At 38.0% G+C, this 25,251-nt stretch overlaps 2 protein-coding genes across 3 annotated transcripts in view; both read left to right on the forward strand.

Moving 5' to 3' along the window:
• The window catches only part of grinaa (glutamate receptor, ionotropic, N-methyl D-aspartate-associated protein 1a (glutamate binding)), a 36,101-nt gene extending 28,053 nt beyond the window's left edge, over positions 1-8,048 (forward strand). The window contains exons 5-8 of one of the 2 annotated variants that reach the window (XR_012394725.1): positions 1-42; positions 1,080-1,223; positions 4,033-4,375; positions 7,666-8,048. The exon at positions 1-42 is cut by the window's left edge and continues 87 nt beyond it. Coding sequence is in view for 1 of the 2 variants with exons in the window: in NM_001045310.1 (NP_001038775.1) it covers positions 1-42; positions 1,080-1,223; positions 4,033-4,182 (336 nt within the window). In the remaining variant the exon portion in view is untranslated. 2 annotated transcript variants of the gene reach the window in all.
• Positions 8,049-10,008: 1,960 nt separating this feature from the next.
• Positions 10,009-25,251, forward strand: part of slc30a8 (solute carrier family 30 member 8) — a 48,599-nt gene continuing 33,356 nt past the window's right edge. The window contains exons 1-6 of the mRNA XM_068215337.2: positions 10,009-10,298; positions 18,759-18,888; positions 19,152-19,258; positions 19,387-19,481; positions 19,982-20,108; positions 20,647-20,822. Coding sequence (XP_068071438.1) covers positions 10,148-10,298; positions 18,759-18,888; positions 19,152-19,258; positions 19,387-19,481; positions 19,982-20,108; positions 20,647-20,822 — 786 coding nt within the window. The 5' untranslated portion in view covers positions 10,009-10,147. The remainder of the gene's footprint in view (positions 10,299-18,758; positions 18,889-19,151; positions 19,259-19,386; positions 19,482-19,981; positions 20,109-20,646; positions 20,823-25,251) is intronic.

A 25,251-nucleotide genomic window follows, 5' to 3' on the forward strand; every position in this document is an offset into this window, starting at 1 on the left:
ACTGTAGTCGTCTGCTTTGCTGTTGTGGTCTTTTCACTCCAGGTTGGTTTTGTTTTTCTCCTACTCAGCGGCGCAGCTTTCCAGTATGGAAGATGGTTTTTGACACATAATAAATAAGTAAAAGTAAATAAGTAAATAAACAAATGTTTAAAATCTTGACTATCTTTTCTTTCTTTTTAATTAAGAGTTAAAAAACATCACATTTGCAACTTCTGAACGGAGATTTTGAGAAATTAAGAGTGAAAGCCTCTAAACAAGCAAGAAATAGTCATAATTGTGAAAAAGCCAGAATTTGATGACATAAACTCATTAATTTATAAATCATAATTGCTATAAAATCTTTAGAGATGCATTTAGAAGAAATTAAGTTGTTGTTATGAGGAAATGCATGAATCGAATAAAGATCAATAATGTTGCACTGCTTGCTTCAACAGCTCTTTTGCACAATATTTTGCACAGCATTGTTCAGTCTCATGTACTTGTATAGCCTGTCTTATTTGGATAGTTTAAATATCTTATAGTATTTGTTATGCATAGGTTTTTAAAGCTTTTATGTCCAGTGTTGTGTTTGTATTTAAGATTACACTGCAAAAATGCTTTTCTTATTTACGTTTTCTGTCTTGTTTCTAGTCCAAATATCTAAAAGTTCTTAAATCAAGAAGCATTTTCTAGACAAGCAAAACATATTGTCTTGTTTTAAGAAATAATCTGCCAAAATGAAGTGAGTTTTTCCTTAAATCAAGCTAAATAATCTGCAAATGGGGTGAGCAAAATAATCTTATCACAAATCGAAAAACAAGATTATTTTGCTCACCCCATTTGCAGATTATTTAGCTTGATTTAAGGGAAAACTCACTTCATTTTGGCAGATTATTTCTTAAAACAAGACAATATGTTTTGCTTGTCTAGAAAAGGCTTCTTGATATAAGAACTTTTAGATATTTGGACTAGAAACCAGACAAAAAATCTAAGTAAAAAAACAAACATTCTTTGCACTGTAGTTTATGAGTATGGAACTGTATGGCTTTACTTTATGTTGCTTGCTGTATGCATGACTGGTTCTTATTTTTTTTTAATAGACCAAATATGACTTCACCTCCTGCTATGGTGTTCTGCTGGTGTGCACGATTGTCCTGCTGGTCGCCTGCATCCTCTGCATCTTTATCCGAAACAAGATCCTGCACATTGTCTATGCTTCACTCGGAGCTCTGCTGTTCACTTGCGTAAGTAATACTTTACTGAGATCCTGATTTTCACAAATGCTTTAAAATGACTTATTACGAGCACATGTCTATATTTAGATTTAGCTTATTCTGTTCAGCAACTTCAAAAACTCTTTTTTCACTTTGTCATTATGGGGGATTGTGTGTAGAATGTTGAGGAAATAAATGAGTTTAATCCATTTTGGAGTAAGGCTGTAACCAGGGCCGGAGCAAGCTGAACTGCCGCTCTAGTCAGAGGATGATCATGCCGCCCTCAACCCCATTGTGAAAACGAAAGTGACCGGTTATGAAAATGAAGTGAGGTGTCGCGGACCTCTTTTCCAGCGCACTATGCGCGGATATAACTGAGGACACGTGGGTGCTGAGAGAGGGAGGGAGGTGTCGCGGACACTGCGCTCTCTATTCTGCCGCCCTATGCGCGGACATAAAGGCTGATTTATACTTCTGCGTCAAACGCCGGCGTATGCTACGGCGCTGACGCATAGCCCTTCGCCATGGCCGTGGCCGTCACTGACGTGCACCTCTCAAAAATTGTAACTACACGTCGCAACAACGCGTAGCGCAAGCTCTGTGATTGGTCGGCTTGCTAGCGATGACGAGTCTGGGCGGGACCGAGAGCCGCGCGAATGGCGCGAGCGATTGTTTACAAGTGTGGAGTCCCGTGAAGGAGCTCCGGATGGAAAGTTTTGTTTTGTGTTTACCTCATAGTTAAAGTTGCTGCACGTCCGCCGGTTCCTGCCTCAAAATGAGCGAGTTTGAGCCACTCGTACATCCCGGAAGTGTTCAGGAAAAGCAAAAAAGCAGCGAAGAAACTCGACACAGAGAAACATTTACACCTCACTGCCAACTAGCGTTTCGGAAGTGTTAATGCAGACCAACAGAGACAGCGCGCAGAAGTATAAATGCACAGCTAAGCGCGTTGCATGCGCCGTGAGTTGCGCCGGTCACTTGACGCAGAAGTATAAATCAGGCTTAACTGAGGACACGCGGGTGCTGACGGAGGTGTCGCTGACACCGCCCTCTCTGTTCTGTCATCTATGCGCGAATATATCTGAGGATGCGGGTGGTGAGGGAGATGTCGCGGACATAACTGAGGACGCGGGTGGGAGGTGTCGTGGATGCCGCCCTCTCTATACTGCCGCCCTAAGCCTGATTTATACTTCTGCGTCAGGTGACCGGCGTAACCCACGGCGCATGCAACGCGCGTGGCTGTGCATGTACCGTACTTTCACACCGAAAGTGGCGAGAGCGTCAAAGTAGCCGGAAGTCATTCATTTTCAATGAGAGCCGGCGGCGATACGCGGCGATAAGCGGCGAGGAGCAGCGCGGCGCGTCTTCGCCGGCGTGAGCGTCGAGGAGAGTTGAAATGAAGACAACTTTATGGTAATGAGCTATGACGCGGTTCGGCGGTAAGCAATCAGAATGAAGACGTCCATCGCTTGATAGCAGTTCAGAGAACACAGACCTGTGAACTTTGGTTCCGACCACAGTTGTTCCCAAAGGTTTGATTATTGCGGTCGCCGGATTTCCAATTATTTAATTTTTTTCCTACAGGAACATACATTAAATAAGTTACTGGCGAGTTACTGATGTTCATTAATGATATAAAAATTTATCTTAAAATAGCGGGAATCTCACGCGATGTGACAGTACAAAACAGTACTGCTGCTTCAGGATATTTCAGACATATGGACACATATTGGATAAATAGAGCAAAGCCACACCACACGCAACTTGATCTTCCATTGTTGTATGAATTTGATAAGAAGTGCGCAACATTTTCACGCTAGAAACATGTTTTATGCAGGAATGTAACTGATATGCTCCAACGGCTCCTTTAAATACGAGATCAATGTAGCGAGTTTTGACGCTCTCGCCGCAGGAGCTGAAGGCAGAGAGCGTTGTCGCCAGGGCGGCCAGAGCGACCTTGGACGCTCTCGCCGCTTTCGGTGTGAACATACGGTTATACTTCTGCGCGCTGTCTCTGTCGGTCTGCATTAACACTTCCGAAACGCTTGTTGGCAGTGAGGTGTAAATGTTTCTCTGTGTCGAGTTTCTTCGCTGCTTTTTTGCTTTTCCTGAACACTTCCGGGATGTACGAGTGGCTCAAACTCGCTCATTTTGAGGCAGGAACCGGCGGACGTGCAACAACTTTAACTATGAGGTAAACACAAAACAAAACTTTCCATCCGGAGCTCCTTCACGGGACTCCACACTTGTAAACAATCGCTCGCGCCATTCGCGCGGCTCTCGGTCCCGCCCAGACTCGTCAGCACTACCAAGCCGACCAATCACAGAGCTTGCGCTACGCGTTGTTGCGACGTGTAGTTACATTTTTTGAGAGGTGCACGTCAGTGACGGCGATGGCCACGGTGAAGGGCTATGCGTCAGCACCGTAGCATACGCCGGCGTTTGACGCGGAACTGTAAATCAGCCTTTAGGCGGCCGCCTAGGTCGCCTCTATGGACGCGCCGGCCCTGGCTGTAACATATATGTAACAAACATGTGGAAAAAGTGAAGCGCTATCGATACTTTCCGGATGCACTGTATATACTATATAACTACAGGTTAACTGTGCTTATATATGATAACTTTAAGTATTATTGTAAGCTATTAGTCACTAGTTATGGTAACTAATACAATCTTAACCTCTCCTAAATTGACTATAATGCAGTAATGTGCACCTTTTGTAAATCTGCTTTGAAATATTAACTATTGTGAAAAGCACTATCCAAATAAACTTGACTTAAACTCCTCTTGCTGTATCTCCCCAAGCTCAAACTCGAGTCTCGTTTGTTCCTCTCTGCAGTTTCTGGCCGTGGACACTCAGCTTCTGCTGGGCAATAAGAAGCTGGCCATCAGCCCGGAGGAATACGTCTTCGCAGCTCTCAACCTCTACACCGACATCATCAACATCTTCCTCTACATCCTGGCCATCGTGGGCCGCACCAGGGACTGAGCACCCCCTGCTGCCACAGGAGGGAAGCGCAGTCCACTCTCAGACCTCACCGCGATCCACCCTCCCTCATCTATTCTGCATTCTCTCCCTCTCACACATTCCTCACAAAGGCTCCTCAGGCCACATCGCAAAAGATTTAAGCAGCGTCACTTGCTCTTTTCCTTCCCGATAAATCCTGCAAAGATGAATTGAGGTGAAGTTGGTTTTATTGTTCATCCTTAATTTGAATATTGGGTCTGAAATGGCATTGAGTATGACTTCAGCACTGTTTAATAGACCGCAAGCACTATTCAGTGGCTGCTATATGGTAGACGAGGCTTCTAATATGATTTTGTTAAGGAGAAAGTCAGATTGTTTGATTATAAAACCGACTTTACCTCCAATTGAAGACGATATGATTTAAAAAGTTGCATCCCGAAAACCGGCATGGCAGAATAAATCACATCGCAGGAAATAAGAGCAGATTAAAGTCAAATAAAAGCGCCCGCATGACCGTCTTAGCACAGCCCAGAATGATTCCTCTCTTAAACCCCCTGCGTGTTTGACTCTAGGTGTAAATAATCCAATAAAAGCAACAGTTTTAGGCATGAGTATCTTAATATCTGGCTGCGCTGCTCACTGTGTGTGTGTGTGAGTGTGTGTGTGTGTGTGTGATTCTAACACTTAGCGCTTCGCAAACAAAACGCAACGCCAGCGGCGTTTACACACTCCAGGATGCTAAATCTGCAGTTGAGCTATGAGAGAGTTGTTCGTGTTGATGTCTGCCATTTGTTTATTTATTAAAACACTAGTCTTATTGAGAGGAAGGTGAAGTGGGGAGGTTGTGTTTGGCTGGTCAAGCAATCTTAAGGTCAGTATTTTAAGATTAAACACTACAGCGTTCACTTTTATTATCTCGTCCTGACTACTTTACAGTTTATTTGTGTTGTTGTTGAATAGGTGTGTGTGTGTGTGAGAGAGAGAGTGTGTGCGCGTGAGTTGTGAAAGTGTCTGAGCCTGATAGTGTGTGCACGTCAGATAGTGTGCGCGCGAGACTTTGTGCACGCGATCGTTTGTGCCCGTGAGAGTGTGCGTGGGAGTGTGTGTGAGAGTGTGCATGCGCATGAGAGCGAGCGTGAGAGTGTGGCTGTGTGCGCGCGAAAGTGTGTGCTGGCGAATGTGCGCGTGAGAGTGTGCGCAAGACAGTGTGTGTGCGAGAGTGTGTGCTGGAGGATTTCCGCTTGAGAGTGTGTGTGTGTGTGAGAGTGTGCATAAGAGAGTGTGTGTGCGAGAGTGTGTGCTGGAGAATGTCCGCTTGAGAGTGTGTGTGAGAGTGAGAGTGTGCACAAGAGAGTGTGTGTGCAAGAGTGTGTGCTGGAGAATGTCCGCTTGAGAGTGTGTGAGAGTGTGTGCACAAGAGAGTGTGTGTGCGAGAGTGTGTGCTGGAGAATGTCCGCTTGAGAGTGTGTGTGAGAGTGTGCACGAGAGAGTGTGTGTGCGAGAGTGTGTGCTGAAGAATGTCCGCTTGAGAGTGTGTGAGAGTGTGTGCACAAGAGAGTGTGTGTGCGAGAGTGTGTGCTGGAGAATGTCCGCTTGAGAGTGTGTGTGAGAGTGTGCACGAGAGAGTGTGTGTGCGAGAGTGTGTGCTGGAGAATGTGCGCAAGAGAGTGTGTGTGCGAGAGTGTGTGCTGGAGAATGTGCGCAAGAGAGTGTGTGTGTGAGAGTGTGTGCTGGAGAATGTGCGCGTGAGAGTGTGTGCAAGAGAGTGTGCGCGTGAGAGTGTGGGCATGAGAGTGCGCGCGGGAGTGTGCTAGAGAATGTGCGCGTGAGAGTGTGTGTGCGCGTAGGAGTGCGCAAGAGAGTGTGTGCTGGATAATGTGTGCGTAAGAGTGTGTGTGCGCGTAAGAGTGTGCGCGCAAGAGTGTGCTAGAGAATGTGCGCGTGAGAGTGTGCACAAGAGCGTGTGCGCGAGAGAGTGTGTTCGAGAGAGTGTGCGCGCGAGTGTTTGTGCGTGAGGAAGAGTGTGCATGTGCGTAAGAGTGAGAGTGTGCCTGTGTGAGTGCGAGAGTGTGCGTGCGAGTGTGTGCACGGGATTCTGTGTGCGCGAGAGTGCGCACGAGACTTTGGCAACGCGAGAGTTTGTGCACGCGAGTGTGCTCAAGGGAGTGTGTGCCAGAGGGTTTTGCGTGAGTGTGTGTGCGAGAGTGTTTGCGCAAAAGTGTGTGCGTGATTGTCTGCAAGAGTGTGTGTGTGCGTGAGAATGTCTGAGAGAGTGTCTCGAGAAAAAATTGTGCATGCGTGTGTGAGTGTGTGTGTGCGCGCGTGTGTGCATGTGAATCTGTGTGAGCGTGAGAGTGTATGAGAGTAAGTGTGTGTGTGTGTGTGTGAAAGTGAGAGTGTGTGTTTGTTTATTTGTATGTATATATCTATCTATGTGTGTTTTTGTGTATGTATGTATGTATGTCTGTGTGTGTGTGTGCGTAAAAGTGTGCAAGTGTGCGTGCACAAGTGTGTGCGTGCTTGAGAGTGTTTGCGCGAGAGTGTCCGCGGGAGTGTGTGCGTGCTTGTGTGTGTGTAACTCATGTCAGTGTTGTTTTTCATTGTTTGTTGAGTTTGATGGTGTCTCTAGTTGCATGTTAATTTTCAATAACATGAACAGGACATTTCTAGAATGAATCTGGTTTCTGTGGTTATTTATAAGTTATTTATTGACCTGTCGGAGAGTCATTGTGTCATGTTTTAATTTAAGCTGCTCTACACTGTTAAAAATATCTGATAACAGCAGTTTTACAGGTTCCATTTCTTTCCATTTTAATTGATTTCAATTGAATTGCATTGTGGAACTTTGATTTATCATAATTAATTAATTGATTAATTAATTAAAGTAATTAATTATTATTATTATTATCATTATTATTATCATTACTATTATTATTCTCATTATTATTATTATTATTATTATTATTTTCATTATTTAATAATTTTATATTATTTATATTTATTAATAATTATTAATCATAATTAAATAATTCAATAATAATTGAATTAATAATTATTAAAATTATTTATCTGTTTTGATGGTGAAATTAAACTCTACAGCTTAACAAATGGACTTTTATTGACATTTTAGCAACAATATATCGTATTAAGATATAATATATTGAGAATTAGGTGTGTAAAATTACAGAAAAAAGTAGTGAGTAATGTCTATGTCCAAGTATGATAACACCAATACTGACATTAAATCACTTCAGACTATTAAAATCTCAACTAAAGTTCAAGTTCAACATCATAAATGTTTGCAGGAATGATCAAGGTCCCATAATGCATTTCAAAAGCATAACTAAATGAAGAAAAATAAATAAATAAATCCAGAAAACTGCTATAATTGACTGATATTTTTACAGTGTGTAAATTAAAGAGTGGAATTCTTCTTATTTAATAGTAGATTTAATCATAATTGCAGGATATAGGGACTTATCTCTGTATAATTGTATATTCCAGAATCTTCAGATGCGTTCAGATGTGAAGGTAAAATGGTGCACAGTTTATTATTTAATGAATAGCATTGAATGAAATGTGTTGTACAGTAAAATCTTGCGCTCTCCTGTCCTGCATGAGGAGCTTTTGAACACTGAACTGGCTGTGAAAGAGACATGGAGGAAGACTAACATGGACCTGTGTGACATAATCCTCCTTTGATGATTATTTAATCGAATGTTTGTGTTTCTAACTCACTTCTGCAGACGTCAAGCTGTAGTGGATTAAAGTGTGTGTTTGGGCTTGTAGATCTACGCACTGTACATTCGCATTAAACTGAAAGTAACTAATATTCCTCTGCTGCCTGTTTGCTTTTCATTATAAGAATAAAATTAGAGGAAACACAACTTGCAGTTGTCATTTGTTGTGCGTTTAGTGACTGAAACTAATGTTTGTGATTCACTTAAACACATTTTTGCTTTGATCAGCATCTATTTATACCTGAATTTAACAAATAATGTAGAGACAGTGTCATTTTTTAGGGAAAACTATGCAATGTTGACAGCAGAATTGTATTTATTAACATCTGTCCTATTACTTGAGTAAAAATTAGAACAAATGAGTAAAATTAAGCATATTTATGGCTTGTTATTCATTTACACTCCCCGGCCACTTTATTAGGTACACCTTACTAGTACCAGGTTGGACCCCTTTTTGTTTTCAGAACTGCTTTAATCCTTTGTGGCGTAGAGTCAACAAGCTACTGGAAATATTCCTCAGAGAATTTGCCTTATATTGACATGATAGCATCACACAGTTGCTGCAGATTTGTCGGCTGCACGTCCATGATGCCAAATCCACCACATCCCAAAGGTGCTCTATTGGATTGAGCTCTGGTGACTGTGGAGGCCATTTGAGTACAGTGAACTCATTGTCATGTTCAGGAAACCAGTCTGAGATGATTGAGCTTTATGACATGGTGTGTTATCCTGCTGGAAGTAGCCATCAGAAGATGGAGACGCTGTGCTCATAAAGGGATGGACATGGTCAGCAACAATACTCAGGTAGGCTTCAAATACTCTCCTTTACAAACTGGATGTGATCTGTGAGCAGTATCATATGTAATAGATATTTAAACATTTAGTGTATGTGCCTGGAACAAAAACAACCCATTTATGACAAATTTATACATGCAATCATTTCATTCATGGCTTAGTCCCTTTCTCAGTCTGGGATCGCCACAGCAGAATGAACCGCCAACTTATCCAGCATTTGTTTTACGAAGCGGATGCCCTCCAAGCTCCAGCCCATCACTGGGAAGCCCCTATACACACACATTCACATACATGCACTACAAACAATTAGGCCTACTCAATTCACCTATAGCCTGTGTTTGGACTTGTGAGGGAAAACCCACGTGAACATCCAAACTCCACACAGAAACACCAACTGACCCAGCCGAGGCTTGAACCATCGACCTTGTTGTTGTGAGGCGACAGTTCTACCCACTGCGCTGCCCCCTTTTGAGATTATTTCAGTTAATTTTATGCATTTGGCAGCGTCTGATTTTAGAGCATTTTTTTGCTTTCTCTGAGCTTTTCGGAACTGCTTTTCCTTTTTTACGGTCTATCTCTGACAATTAGCTTGTGTTGCACTTAAATATTAATAAATGATAATAATAAAAATACAAATAAAAATAATTATAAAAAAAAGCATACCCGCCCACATTTAAAAAATGGTCCGGCCCTTCTGGCATTTGCCAGTCTGCCCCTGAACTCCACTATATTTACAGTCACTTCTTAACAATCACAATCATACAATCATATATATATATATATATATATATATATATATATATATATTGGCTTTTGTGAATGAGTTTGTGTTTGAATGAGTGTGCATGGGTGTTTCCTATTACTGGGTTGCAGGTGGAAAGGCATCCGCTGCCTAAAACATATGCTGGAATAGTTGGCAGTTCATTCTGCTGTGGCGAATGAAGGTTCTAAGCCAAAGGAAAATTAATAAATGAATGAACTTAATCGATTTGTGTTGGGACAACATGAATGATTTGTGTGGAACCCTGCATTTGTTTACAGTGTGAGTAAAATAAACAATCATTTTGCGTTTAAGAAAAGCATCTTGATTTTTAAGAATGTTCCAAAACACTATAATCTTAGTTCATATATATATATATATATATATATATATATATATATATATATATATATATATATATATATATATATATATATATATATATATATATATATTATTAATAATAATAAATGATTGCATTTTAAAGCAAGTCTAGACTTCTTAAAAACTTTTCAATTCCAAACTAGTGCAGCTCACAGTGCGGCTGACCGCGCATGCGCACTACGCGCCGTGTGTGGCGGAGCAGGGAATGTGTGTCTGTCGTGAGGAGTTATCCGTGTAAAATCCTCGATCTTCGGGTGTTTATGCGGACAAGTCGCCTTTTCCACACACCGTTCACCTGTGACCGAAGATGTCCGTGTTCTCGGAGCCTGCGTTGGAGAAGAAACTATCAGAACTGAGTAACTCCCAGCAGAGCGTGCAGACGCTTTCTCTGTGGCTCATTCACCACAGAAAACACTCCAAAACCATCGTCAAAGTGTGGTACAGCGAGCTCAAGAAAGGTAAGAAAATGCACATTATCCCCCAAACACAAATAAAAGCATTACAGTGCGAGTTTATGTCACGTTTGGAGTTGAAATGTTCACATGTAGCAAACAAGCTAATCAGGTTTATGCTTCAGAAGCTAACAGCTTAGCTTATCTAGCGCTACATGTTTTGATTCCGTCGCTTTTTATACACGATATTATTAAGACAATTCCTCAATTTTTTACTGATTTTATGTATTAGCAAACGTTATACTAATCTGTACGCACAATTCAGCTATCGAGAGACCCTGCAATATGTGCTAGAGCAATCCATATCGATTTGTCACTACTTTAAATATGATTTTAATAAGTTACTAAATTAATATCTAGTGTAATATCAAGATTAGATGTGTCTAATCTGTTTTCCACAGTTTTTGATACTCCTTTTGACCCTGGCCGCCATTTTGAAGCGTTTACATATATGTATTCCTCAGTAGACCAAATTTTAGGCCTTAACTTTTGGTTTTGGGACACAGCCTTTGTTTACAGTGTGTTGTTACTGTACAAATGGCAACATACACTCACACCTCTTTTGCATATCATGCTTGATGTGTTGGAATGATAATAAATGAATGCGAGCAATTCCATGAAAATGTCAACCTTATAAAAAAATAAGCTTTTGACCAAAATAACAAAACCTATTTAAATTTGCTTAGTAAGGTCTATATTTTATTGTTAGGATGTGCTCTTGTTGAAGTTTTAAGGAAATTGGTTTGTTTATGCATGAAATATGAGGATTTTGCCAATGGTAATTATTTCATTATCATTCAACCACTTTTCGTGCTTTCAAAAAAGGGGTTAAAGACTCACCTTTTCCATGCTTTATGTTACAGCAGTAATCATTCTGCAGAAGGATTGGAGTCTGTAGTATAAATAATTACCCTTACTTTTTCATAACATTATTGCCCTTTTGATTTATGAGCTACATATTGAAGACGTCACGTGTCACGTCCGTAACGATTTAATGAAAAAGTTTATATTGTGGAATAAATATTATAACAAATAAAATGAAAATTTGTATACAAAGCCAAGATATGTCCATATTAATTATGATCGCCAACTCATCTCAGGTCTTTGCTCTAAAGAACCACAATTTTGCGTTACGGACGTGACCATTTTTTAACTCCTTATTAATATAAGCCAATGACTAGCGCATATTTGTTCATTATGATGCTGCATTACAATTACTGACTTAGAATACATAACATACATATGTTATATCAAGAACTGAACATTTCAGTTAACTATAAACCACTTTAGTAACAATTCAGAAATAAATGTTTAATAAAGAGAACAACAATTTACATATTGCCATAATCTTGGCGCATAATCTTGGTGTTTTGGCGATGCAAAACACTTGATTCTTGTTTCTTTTGTAGATGACCGTCAAATAATAGATCAAATAGTTAAGATACAATTTATGCCAAACTAGGAATGCTGATTTTGATTCATTTTGGCAACCAACAACCGCTGGTTAACCGAATATTAACCGTTAACAGATTAATATCAAAATATTATTTAATAAAAAAATTGATGTGCCTATTTTGTCTGGCACAGTAAATATTGCATTTTAAAATTCTGATTTAATATTGTGACATAACTGCCTAATCTGGTGATGCAGGGAAATTGTAGTAACTGGAAATATTTGTACAGAATAAAACAACAGGTAAATGTAAGCTGTATGACTTGATCATTGTTTGTCAACAACATAACTTTGAGTTTATTTGCTTTGAAAGCTTTCTCAAATTGATTGCAAACTTGTATTCGGGTGTTTAGGGCTGCACAATATATTGTTTAGCATTAATATCACAATATGTGAATTTGCGGTAGTCACATCGCAAGATGTCAAGCAACTTCAATTGCATTTAGACCATTTGGGTACAATAAATTATAAAGTTTGCCACTTTAACAAAGATTAATTGTGTTTATTTATACAATGAAGACTATAGAGTGTTGATTTATATTTGATTGTTAAATTTGTGTACTACAGTATGGTTAGACCAACAAAAACCAAGCACAAATTAAATTTTTGTCTTTGTTGTTTTGTTTTCTGTGCATTTTCTGTGCATCTATTTTTCTGTGCAATCAGTGCATTTATTTATTTTGTGTATATATTTTTGTATATTTTAATGCAATTTTTATGTGGCCATTTTTTCAATATTGTGCAGGCCTAGTGGTGTTTGTAAAATCTTTGGTTCATCAATATTATTTAGTAATTATAATACAGTTTCACAGTGTTTTTTTTGTTTGTCTCTGTGTATATTAATTCATGCATTGGCTAAAATGAGATCATGTTAAATTATATACATAAAAGCATATCAAATGCAAATGTCTTCAGTGTTATAAATAACTTTTTTGAAAATAGTGTCAAAAGATAAATGCCATGATATTATATTCTATTTTCTGTCAGTGAAACTGAAATATTCTTATAAATATTAAGTAGTATGCTTATTCTCATTGTATGTATTTGAATGTGATTGTATTTTAAATAATTAACCCTTTGACTGGCCCTCCATCAAATGATTGACCATGCATTTACTGTTTTAAGTAAGGACTGTTCATGTATTTAAAGAATGACTGTTTTAAATAATGATTTACACTTGCAGCATTGTTGGTTTACAAAAATCATACATAATCCTGTTGCACTACTATACTTGATTTTGATTTTATTGTAAAAAAACAAACAAGAAAAATGTTGAACGAGAATCTGAAATATTTTACGGCATACTTAAAATAATAAAGATCTTATAGTATTCAAAAATTTTTACATTTTTATTATTTATTTAAATAAATTCTGCTCACACTTCATATTTTCAGATTTGTCATAGTATATGTATTAATTCTGGTACTTTTACCATAAACTGACAAATCAACCATTTGGTAGAGGCTAATATTTTAGAAATTATGGGATGTGTGGAACAAAAATGCATTGAGTGTGTTGACTAGTGACACTAGGAGTTAAGAAATGCAATACAAAAACTCTTTTTGGTGGGGTAGTTAAAGGGTCAAAAACTTGTTATCAGATGCATGAAGTATATACTTATGAAATTAGTATATTTAAAATTATATTCTTGTTTTTACCTTAACATTAAACAGGAAACATTTTAATGTATTAGAAAAAATTACAACTGTGTTTTAAAATTGTGATTATTTACACTAAGTAAAAATGCTGTGATCCACATTCCTTCTGTTGTCATAACACAAATTAATTAGATTTAGGCATGGGCCGTATAAGTGTCTGACGGTATGATAACCTTGGATACAGTTGAAGTCAGAATTATTAGCCTCCTTGAATTATTAGCCCCCTGTTTATTTTTTCACCAATTTCTGTTTAATTTCTGTCCCTAAAATGGTGTTTAAAAAATTAAAAGCTGCTTTTATTCTAGCCAAAATAAAACAAATAAGACTTTCTCTCTAGAAGAAAAAAATATTATCAGACATACTGTAAAAATGTCCTTGCTCTGCTAAAAATCATTTGGGAAATATTTTAAAAAGAAGAAAAAAAATCGAAGCCGTCGAAGTCGAACCGTTTCACGGTATCACGGTATTTAGATTACCGCTCTAAAATATATAATTTTTAAATGCCTGGGTAAAAAACAAAACCTTCTCCTTTTGTACTTAATATATTTTAATTAGTATTTAATTAATTAATTAGTATTTTAATTTATATTTTATTCAGTTAAAATTTTTTTGGAAAAGTAAACATGTCAGGCTAAAAAAAATCTAATTAATTGACTTCTGCTATCTTCATTTGTTTCAAAAACACAGATTTTTTTTTTACAATTTAAAACAGCATCTTCTGAGATATTTTCTGCTAGAGATACTGCTGTCCTAAAAAAAACGAACAAAAAAAAATGTAAATAAAAAAATCTTACTCATACCTTAGGAATGGTATAGCAGAAAATTTTGAGGGTTTTTAAACCTTGACTTTTCCACACTGCGGTATACCTTAACACGGTTATCGTCCCATGCCTAATTAGGTTAACTTTAAATTTAAGTGGATTGACCAAAAAAGAGGGTGGCGCTGTGGGTAGCGTGATCGCCTTACAGCAAGGTCACTGGTTCGAGTCCTGGCTGGGTCAGTTGACGTTTCTGTGTGGAGTTTGCATGTTCTCCCCGTGTTGGCGTGGGTTTCCTCCGGGTGCTTCGATTTCCCCCACAGTCTAAACACATGCGCTATAGGAGAAATGGATAAACTGAATTGTCCGTAGTGTATGTGTGTAAATGAGTCTGTGGGTGTTTCCCTGTGATGGGTTGCAGCTGGAAGGGCATCCACTGCGTAAAACATATGCTGGGTAAGTTGGCGGTTCAGTCCACTGTCCCAACCCCTGATAAATAAAGGGACTAAGTCGAAAAGTAAATGAATGAATGAACATAAAATAATTAAGTTGTCCCAAAAAAAAACACACTGTATTTCTGACGGCAGACACGTGAACTAGGAGAAAGTTTTTCTCATGTTTGGACTGTGGGGGAAACCGGAGCAACCGGAGGAAACCCACGCCAACATGGGTAGAACATGCGGACTCCCCTAAAATGCCAACTGACCCAACTGAGGCTTAAACCAGCAACCTTCTTGCTGTGAGGCGATCGTGCTACCCACTGCCTCACCATGCTGCCTATTATAGTCAACATTTTCTCTTTATTTCAAATATATGAAATAAACAAATGTATTTCACCTAAATGTTTGACACACACACACGTAGCCTGTACTGTGCCACTGACACACTGATTTAATAGCTGTGACAAAGTGAAAATATAGGCTAGTGTCATTTCAAAATGACAGAAAAACACAAACCGTGGTGAAAACAACACACGAAATAAAACACAAACGGCTCGCGATTAGAATGAACAGCAAATCAGCAGCAGAGGATCAATAACAGACTTTTATTGCTCATTTTTGTAAATTGCACGACTTTCATACCTGTTAAGTTTCATGCCAGTACTCTGGTTTGCTCTCTCTCTCTCTCTCTCTCTCTCTCTTTCTCTCTCTTTCTCTCAAGTGGCTGTTTAAAAACATTTTTTTTAACTTGGTGAAATCCAGAATTTTAATTGATTTCCAGTATTACAAAACAATGGGTGATCTTATGTGTTTTGAAAAAATTTGGTGTTACAAAGGAGTTTTATGTCAAATTTGTGATGAAAATTTAGAGTTTATGGTTCATTAGGCTGTTTCTAATTTTTATGTGTAACATTTGATTGTATAACGTCTTTAAAATGTTTATTAAAGGCGTGTTTAAAATTTAAAAAAAATATCTCTTTCTCTCTCTTTCTCTTTCTCTCTCTCTCTCTCTCTCTCTCTCTCTTTCTCTCTCTTTCTCTCTCTTTCTCTCTCTTTCTCTCTCTTTCTCTTTCTCTCTCTCTCTCTCTCTCTCTCTCTTTCTCTCTCTTTCTCTCTCTTTCTCTCTCTTTCTCTCTCTCTCTCTCTCTCTCTCTCTCTCTTTCTCTCTCTCTCTCTTTCTTTCTCTCTCTCTCTCTTTCTCTCTCTCTCTCTGTGTGTGTGTGTGTGCGTGTGTGCGTGTGTGTGCGTGTGTGTGTGTGCGTGTGTGCGTGTGTGTGTGCGTGTGTGTGTGTGTGTGTGTGTGTGTGTGTGTTAAAGAGCCGCTGAGCTAACAGCTGACAGGCTGTCAGCACACACACTGTATTTCTGACGGCAGAACCGTGAACTAGGAGAACGTTTTTCTCGCATTTCTGACGCGCTTGAACCACATGTGACAGATTATAACGGCTTTAACAGACACATTTCTAAGTTGTGTGTCACAAAAAACACTCTGTTATCCATTAAAAACGTTATTGAAAACCATTTTCGGAGCGCAAATGACCAGTTGTACACGCTGTAAACGGAAGTTTTTAGCATTCTACCGGAAGATGCTGGTCGCTATGGCGCCCTCCATGCACCAGCCATGAAAAAGGTCTATATATCACAGGAAAACAAAACATCACAATGTCCTATAAACTAACTTTACTCTGACTTAAAAATGTGTCTTTAATGAACAGCTCTTTTCATATTGTCTAAACGTTTTTAAATTCAGTGTATTTATAAGCCTTTAAATTTTTGGTTTGATCAGCCACCATCATGGTACAGAAAAAGCCCAGTTGTCTGTAGTTAGTACAACACTGAGTGCTGCAGGGAATAGTAGTGCTCAAATTAATTCATAGCATTTCTTGCAGTCTCCCAGTGATAACCCTTACATTATTGCTTGTATGGTTTAACCTAGTTGCTTAGAAATGAGCTCCCTCTGGGCTAATGGGATACGATTACAGCTTCTGAATAATATGATCAAAACACACACAGCCTTGTTGGAATTCAATATTGAGTTTAAGGTTGAATTCTGATGAGTTTTGAAGTCATTCATTTGTTTTATTATTTGTGTTTTTCGCCTGCAGATGGGCTTGGATAATGGGTGCATTGCTTGGGTGGTGCTTGAATGCAGGGCTATTTTTATATCCTCCATCTCTCCTGAGATCTCATTGTGTGTTAATAGTGAAGGTGCATTTCCCATAGCAGGTGTGTGCGTGTTCAGGAGGAATCGGTAACAAGCATTTTTCACCCATGGTCACAACCTAGCAACTATTTTTAGGGGTGTCGTTATCAGTATTTGGTCATAATGAGTTACTAAAACACTTGATCAGCTTGTTTGAGACATCCTTAACTATTGTTGTTGCTTTGTTTTCAGATTTCTACACAGTTGGTCCAAAACCAACGATATAAATATGTTTATTTAACATTTAGCTTGAGACGCAGACAGCACTCTAGGCTAGTTTTCAGCTTTAGGCAAGCTTTCAACAGCAGTCGGCGCTCTAGGCTAGTTTTTAAACAGCAGACAGCATCATAGGCTAGTTTTTAAATGGCAAACGGTGCTCTAGGCTAGTTTTTAAACAGCAGACAATGCTCAAGGCTAGTTTTTAACAGCAGCCGGCACTCTAGGCTAGTTTTTAAACAGCAGACAGTATTATAGGCTAGTTTTTAAACGGCAGATGGCACTCTGGACTTTTTTTTAAACAGTAGACAATGCTCTATGCTAGTTTTTAACAGTAGATGGCGCTCTAGCCTAGTTTTTAAACAGCAGACGATGCTCTAGGCTAGTTTATAACAGCAGACGGCGCTCTAGGCTAGTTTTTAAACAGCAGACAATGCTCTAGGCTAGTTTATAACAGCAGATGGCGCTCTAGACTAGTTTTTAACAGCAAACGACGCTCTACGCTAGTTTATAACAGCAGACGGCGCTCTAGGCTAGTTTATAACAGCAAACGACGCTCTAGGCTAGTTTTTAACAGCAGACAATGCTCTAGGCTAGTTTTTAACAGCAGAAGACGTTCTAGGCTAGTTTTTAACAGCAGACGATGTTCTATGCTAGTTTTTAACAGCAGACAATGCTCTAGGCTAGTTTTTAACAGCAGAGGCACTCTAGGCTAGTTTATAACAGCAAACGGCGCTCTAGGCTAGTTTATAACAGCAGACGGCGCTCTAGGCTAGTTTTTAACGGCAGACGGCACTCTACGCAAGTTTTTAACAGCAGACGGTGCTCTAGGCTAGTTTATAACAGCAGACGGCGCTCTAGGCTAGTTTTTAACAGCAGACGACGCTCTACGCTAGTTTATAACAGCAGACGGCGCTCTTCACTAGTTTATAACTGCAGACAGCGCTCTAGGCTAGTTTATAAAAGCAAACGGCGTTCTAGGCTAGTTTTTAACAGCAGACGATGCTCTAGGCTAGTTTTTTAACAGCAGAAGACGTTCTAGGCTAGTTTTTAACAGCAGATGTCACTTAAGGCTAGTTTTTTTAACAGCAGATGGAGCTCTAGGTTAATTTTTAAATGTCAGACAGTGCTCTAGGTTAGCTTTCAAACAGCAGACGGTGCTCTACCCTAGTTTTTAAACATCAGATGTTGCTCTAGGCTAGTTTTTTAAATAGCAGATGGTGCTTTAGACTAGTTTTTAAGTAGCAGACGGCGCTCTAGGCAAGTTTTTAAACAGCAGATGATGCTCTACGCTATTTTTTTAAACAGCAGACGGCGCTGTAGGTTAGTTTTTAAGTAGCAGAGTGTGCTCTGGCCTATTTTTTACCAGCAGATGGCGATCTAGGCTAGTTTTTACCAGCAGATGGTGCTCTAGGCTAGATTTTAACAGCAGATGGCGCTCTAGGCTACTTTTTAAACAGCAAATAGCCCTCCAGGTTAGTTTTTTAAATAGCAGTTGGCACTCTAGGCAAGTTTTATTTACGTCAGATGTCAGCCATCTGCTGTAAAAAACAAAGATCAGAATTGATTCAAAAGAGAATGGAAATGCATTCAGAAAATCTTAGAATCCATGCAGGATCATTTTTCGCTTTATTGTCTCCGGCCTATTAAACTTTTGTTTTAGGTGACAATTATTTAATTATTACTCTGCAGACAGCCTACTAAATCTCGAAATCTGTTCTCCTTGTTTGTCTTTCAGCTCAGGTGTCTCGTAAGCTGACATTTCTGTATCTTGCCAATGATGTCATACAGAACAGCAAGAGGAAAGGACCCGAGTTCACACAAGACTTTGCCCCAGTCATTGTTGATGCTTTCAAACACGTCTCCAGGTATATTTAGTCTGTTTACTGGTCATTATACCAGTCATCAGGAATAATCTTAAAATGATCAAATATTAACATGAAAAATCGGCAGCACTTTAAAATAATAGTCCATCAGTTAATGCATTTACTAACATGAACAAATAACAAATAATTAGTGTTAGGTTTATTATAGTATTCATTCTATATTTTATAATTCCATATTTCCATTATTAATTATGGTATAAATAAATAAAGAAATGTAAAACTCTCTCTATCTTCTGTCCCCTCAGCGGAGGAGACGAGAGCTGTAAGAAACATCTAGGTCGAGTTTTGTCCATCTGGCAGGAGAGAGCCGTCTATGAGAACGACATACTAGACAAACTTGCAGACGTCTTGCGTAAGTACAATAAAAACATAACATTCACAGACTTCAAAGGATATTTGAGACGTGAAATAGTTATTTAGAAAGTCATTTGTTTTGTTATAAAGTCCTTCACATGTGTAATGTTTCTTCATTATCTACAGAGGTGGAAAAGAAGGCCCAAAAAAGGCCTTATGAAGAGATTAAGGTGAACGTTGATGATTTCGCCTGCCAAAGCTCCCCCGCCGAACCTCCACAGGTGTGAAAATACTTCAGGATATTAAAACTATTCATTGTGCAAATATTTAATATGTTATACAAATTCATAAACATCAAATGCCCAATTCAAACATTAGTTTTTTAAGTTACTAAGCATTATGAGAGCTTTTTTGTGTGAGACTAACATTTCAAACAGATTTATTATCAATTTTAAGACTAGTTATTTTAAACAAATGTCGTATTGACATTCAAGATTAGCATGGTTTTTTACTTAAAGGTAAAAACCACACTTATTGTTTGTTCTGCATAATTCATCTTGCTGTAAAACACATTCTATTGGACTTTCCTGCTTTTAATGACTGCAGGAGGGGTTTTTAACCGCTTGTAGTCCCATGCTTAGTTCATATTTGTGATTATTTATTTATGTAGCACCGTGGTCCTGCGAGACAAACCATTTTGTTCCACTGTATGTCCATGCATGTAGTGAAAAAACAATGAAGCTCAACTTGACTTGACTTGACGAGTTGTTGTGTGTGTCAGACTGCAGATCTGATCCGGACGCTGCAGGAGCTGGAGAACGCAGCCTCGAGTGACGCCGCTCTCCGCAAGAGGATCTCCGCTCTTCCCCCAGAGGTGCAGGACACCTCGCTGTTGCACAAAGTTCAAGGTGAGAAACACATAGTCTGTCTGTCTGTCTGTGTCTTGTCTGTCTGTCTGTCTGTGTGTCTGTCTATCTATCTATCTATCTATCTATCTATCTATCTATCTATCTATCTATCTATCTATCTATCTATCTATCTACCTATCTATCTATCTACCTATATATATATATATAATATGTTGAATATGTGTGTGTGTGTGTATATTTAAATAAATAAACAATATATATAAAATAAATATATATATATATATATATATATATATATATATATATATATATATATATATATATATATATATATATATATATATATATATATATATATATATATATATATATATTTCAAAACCTTTGGGACATATTATGACCCACTAATAATCATTTTAAATAATCGTGATTACAATTATGACGGCTTACAATTACAATTCAGCAGGCCAAGCTTCAACTGAACATAATTATTATTATTTTTTTTATCTAGACAGGCCTGTTTAATTGAGTATATAATGTGGAGTATAACGTGAGCGTCTCCGCTTGTGTTTGTTAGATAAAGAGTCCGGAGAGCGTCTGTCTCGGCTGGTGGAGGAGGCCTGTATGTTGCTGGCGGATTATAGCGGACGGCTGGCGGCAGAAATCGATGACCGCAGGCAACTTACGCGCACGCTGGCCGTCTTTTTGCAGAGTCAGAGAGACGGTCTGGTCCAGAACGAGCAGAAACTAGAAGTGGGTATCTTCAGTTGCTTTCTCTACTCACAATACTGGTCAAAAGTCTGGGATTTTGATGGGTAACACTTTACGATAAGGTTGTTGTTAGTTAATGCATTTACTAACATGAATAAAGAATGAACAATACATTTATTACAGTATTTGTTCATGTTAGTTAATAAAAACACAGTGGTTTATTGTTAGTTCAGGTTAACTCGCGCTGCATTATTAAGTGCATTAGCAAATGTTGAACTGTGGTTATTTAATTCTGTACAAGTATTGCTCATAATTAGTTCATGTTAGTAAATACATTAACTAATAAAACGTTATTGGATCAATGAGATCTAATTTGATGCCATTTAATGCCTGTAAATACATGGTTTATTTAAAAGGATTTTTAAGTTGTTAACATAAGTTAAATTGGCAACCTGATGCTAGCTCTCTGCAACTCTCACATGGTCACCCACTGAAGCTAAGCAGGGCTGCACCCGGTCAGTACCTGGATGGGAGACCACATGGTAAAGCTAGGTTGCTGCTGGAAGTGGTGTTAGTGAGGCCAGCAGGGGGCGCTCAACCTGTGGTGTGTGTGAGTCCTAATGCCCCAGTTAAGTGAAGGGGACTCTGTACTGCACAGTGAACACCGTCTATCGGATGAGATGTTAAACCGAGGTCCTGACTCTCTGTGGTCCAATAGTTGTAGGATGTCCTTCGAAAAAGAGTGGAGGTATAACCCCGACATCCTGGCCAAATTTGCCCACTGGCCTCCTTACCATCCCCATATCATAATTGGCTTCATCACTCTGTCTCCTCTCCACAAATCAACTGGTGTGCGGTCTCGCGCAATATGGCTTCCGTTGCGTCATCCAGGTGGATGCTGCACAATGGTGGTGGATGCAGAGATTTCCCCCAAAAATTAGATTTATTTTTATGGTTATTAGGAGAGTGAGAAGCCTTTTCTGCTCATCAAGGCTGCTTTTTTTGGTCAGAAAATGCAGAACTTTAATTGTGAAATAACACAACAGTTTTCAATGCCCACAGTAATAACAGTAATAATAGAAATAATAATTTCTTCATGGTCATCAGATCCTTGTACTAGATTAAATTCTGAAGGATCGTGCGACCTGAATGCTGCAATAATGATGCTGAAATTTCCGCTATAAATCACAGGTGTAAATACAATTTTATCTATTGTATTTCGATTTTTATCTTAAATAAGAAGAGTTATTTAATAGTGCAGTTTTAACGTTTTTACTGTGTTTATTGAATAAATGCAGCATTTGTGAACAGAAAACGCTTCTTTAAAATGAAAATGTATAAATCTTACTGATCCCAAACTTTTGACCAGTGGTGTATGTTTATTATATTTATTTATTTAGGCTTCTCTAGGTCTTTTTTAACCACTGTGTAGTTGAAATGTATTTATTTACCTGCATAATCGAAATGTATCAACTACAGTTGAAACCAGAAGTTAACATACACTAAAAAAGGAACATAACCATTTTTTTTTATGTCTGATGGTAAATCATACTAAACGTTTACTATTTTAGTTCTGTTAGAATTACCTAAATGATTTACATTTGCTAAATGCCAGAATAATGAGAGAATTTTGTATTAATATTTTGACAGTTAAAAGTTTACACACATTTCCTTGGTATTTTTCTAGTTTTGCTTTTAAACTGTATAACTTTGGTCAAATGTTTTGGGTCTCCTTCCACAAGCTTCTCACAATAGTTTGCAGGAAGTTTGGCCCATTCCTCCTGACAGAATTGGTGTAACTGAGTCAGATTTGTGGGCTGTCTTGCTCGCACAAGCTTTTTCAACTGTGCCCACACATTTTCTATAGAATTGACATCAGGGCTTTGTGATGGCCACTCCAAAACATTCACTCAGTTGTGCTTAAAGCACATTTGAACTAATTTGGCAGTGTGCTTAGGGTCTTGGTCTGTTTGGAAAACCCATTTGTGGCCAAGTTGTAATGTCCTGGCTGATGTCTTGAGATGTTGCTTCAGTATTTCTCCATCATGTTCTTTCTTCATGATGCCATCTATGCTGTGAAGTGGACCAGTCCCTCCTGCAGCAAAACAGCCCCACAACATGATGCTGCCGCCCCCATACTTCACAGTTGGGATGGTGTTCCTAGGCTTGTAAGCTTTCCCCTTTGTCCTCCAAATGTAACACTGGTCATTATGGCCAAACAGTTCAATCTTAGCTCCATCAGAGCACAGCACATGTCTCCAAACATGAGTCTTTTCTCAGTGTGATTTAGCTAATTGTAATCTGGATTTGTTGTTGAGTCTGGCTTGTTGATTTACCCATGTTGTCACACAATAAAGCAGTGTGTTCGAGCTTTTCATTGAATACTATTCTACAGTTGTGCCTCCAATGAACTCAAATGTTGTCGATTACCCAATCAGAAACTTCCAAAACCTTGACATCATCATCTGAGCTTTTCCAGAGGCAGAATAATCTTATTGTGTGTAAACTTGACTTTCAAGAAGAGTTTTAACAGTTTCTCACACAATATCTCTCTCATTATTCTGATATTAAGCAGAACAGAAACACATGTAATAATCCTAACTTACCTAAAAAAGGAAAAGTTTAGTCACATTAACATCTGACTTTTTTTTTAATGGTTATATGCCTTTTTTTATAGTGTATACAATTGTCTGGTTTCAATTAATAAGTGTATGCAACATACTGATCAGCTGCATGTCATTGCTTAATGTTTGGGTTTTTGTTCTGCCTATAGAGGGCAGCAAATCTCCAATATTAAGTAATGTCAGCAAACGCAGCTCTGAATGTCTTGTTACTGAGCAGGTAAGTATGAACCTGTCTTCTTGTTTCTTTTTGAGCATTAACAACTTAATTTTCCAGCCTCTGCCAACAGGTAGTGAAGCAGGTTCCTGTGTTCCTCCTGATGTTGTCTTTTTACAGAATGAATAAAAATAAAAGCACAAACATTTCAATCTTTTGAGTGTGGATGTTTCTTTGCTTATGCACTGGCTTTCACAAATACATACCCAATCCAGTTGTCAAATAATTAAGGTTTTCTGTAGCACTTTAGTACTTTAATACGGGAGTCAGGTTTAGCTTAATATTTTATGTCCGTTTGATTTAAGTTAGAAAAGAAGATTTAATTCAACCAAGAAATTTAAAGCAGCAAGAATTTCTGTTTAACCGTGAGCGGTCAGCTCAAAGTAATCATAAATAATCTTACAGCATTTATCAATCTAACAAGGTTAGTACGAATTTAATAATTACCAGATGTGTTTTTATAAATGCATATTATAAAATGCTTGTTTTACACAATCTATCAAAGACTAGATAGTCTGAACACTAATAAAAGCACAATTCCTGCATGTTGTCCAACACAAATCTATTAAGTTAACGTAATTGTGTGGATTTACTTAAAACAATTAGGTTTTCTTCCAGGAAAACTCAAGAATTGTGTTGATTCAGCTCATTTTAAATAAGTAGTTTTAAAAAGTAGCTTAAGTCATAGTTTGGAGTGAAAGTAAACTTCTAGAAGCTTTTATTTGTGCATTTATTTATTAGTTTTGCATGTAACTTGCCTTTTAAAATCAAACTGCACAATTTTTTTGTTATAAAAGTAGTTTTTATCCTGTTAGTAGATCAGAGTCTTCATATAATAATGTCAATATTTCACATTTAAATGTCTAGTTAATATTGTAATACATTAACCACATACTTAAAACTAAATGAGTCTTACCTACAACATATGCATCTAATGTAGTGAGACAGACGTGTAAATCGCTTTTGATTAGAATTGATGTTTAAAATAAAGTTTGATGCATGCAAAATGTAATTTCAGATGCATTTGATTTTATATTCACACCCTGTTGCCACACATCTGTGTTTAGACCCCTTATGAAAGTCAATTTTGCATAATAGGTCCTCTTTTGAGACACTTGATAGAACAGAAAAACCTTTTTACACTGTTTAACTAATGTGTGTAGTTTAACCTTTCATTACTAATGTAAACTAGTGACAGTACTAGAGGTGTAAAAATATTTAAATAACATCTTTATGATGATGTATGTGGTTTAGAAACTAGCATACACTTAAAAAGGCATTTATATTCACTAATATTGTCTAAAATGTAATAAAGTGTGTAGAGTTTGATGCATTATTGTGAAATTTATTTAACGGTTAAGTAATTGCCTCAAATAATGTACGAGTTAGTGTTTTCAGAGAGAAATAAGCCAATGTAGAAAACAACCCAGCAAAATATGCCGCACATTTTTATGCATATGTTTTGAAGGATTTTGAAGAGCTGCTTTATAACACTTAAAAAACGCTGGGTTGTTGTGCCCCATTTTTGCTTTAAACCCAGCATTGGGTTATTGTTTTCAATTAAATTCATAGGTTTTTTTTCTTCTTCTTCGAAGTAGCTTTTAAAAAGCTTTTTTGTATAGCCATTAATTTT

Source organism: Danio rerio, chromosome 19 (genome assembly GCF_049306965.1).
Source record: "Danio rerio strain Tuebingen ecotype United States chromosome 19, GRCz12tu, whole genome shotgun sequence".
Classification (NCBI taxonomy): Eukaryota; Metazoa; Chordata; class Actinopteri; order Cypriniformes; family Danionidae; genus Danio; species Danio rerio.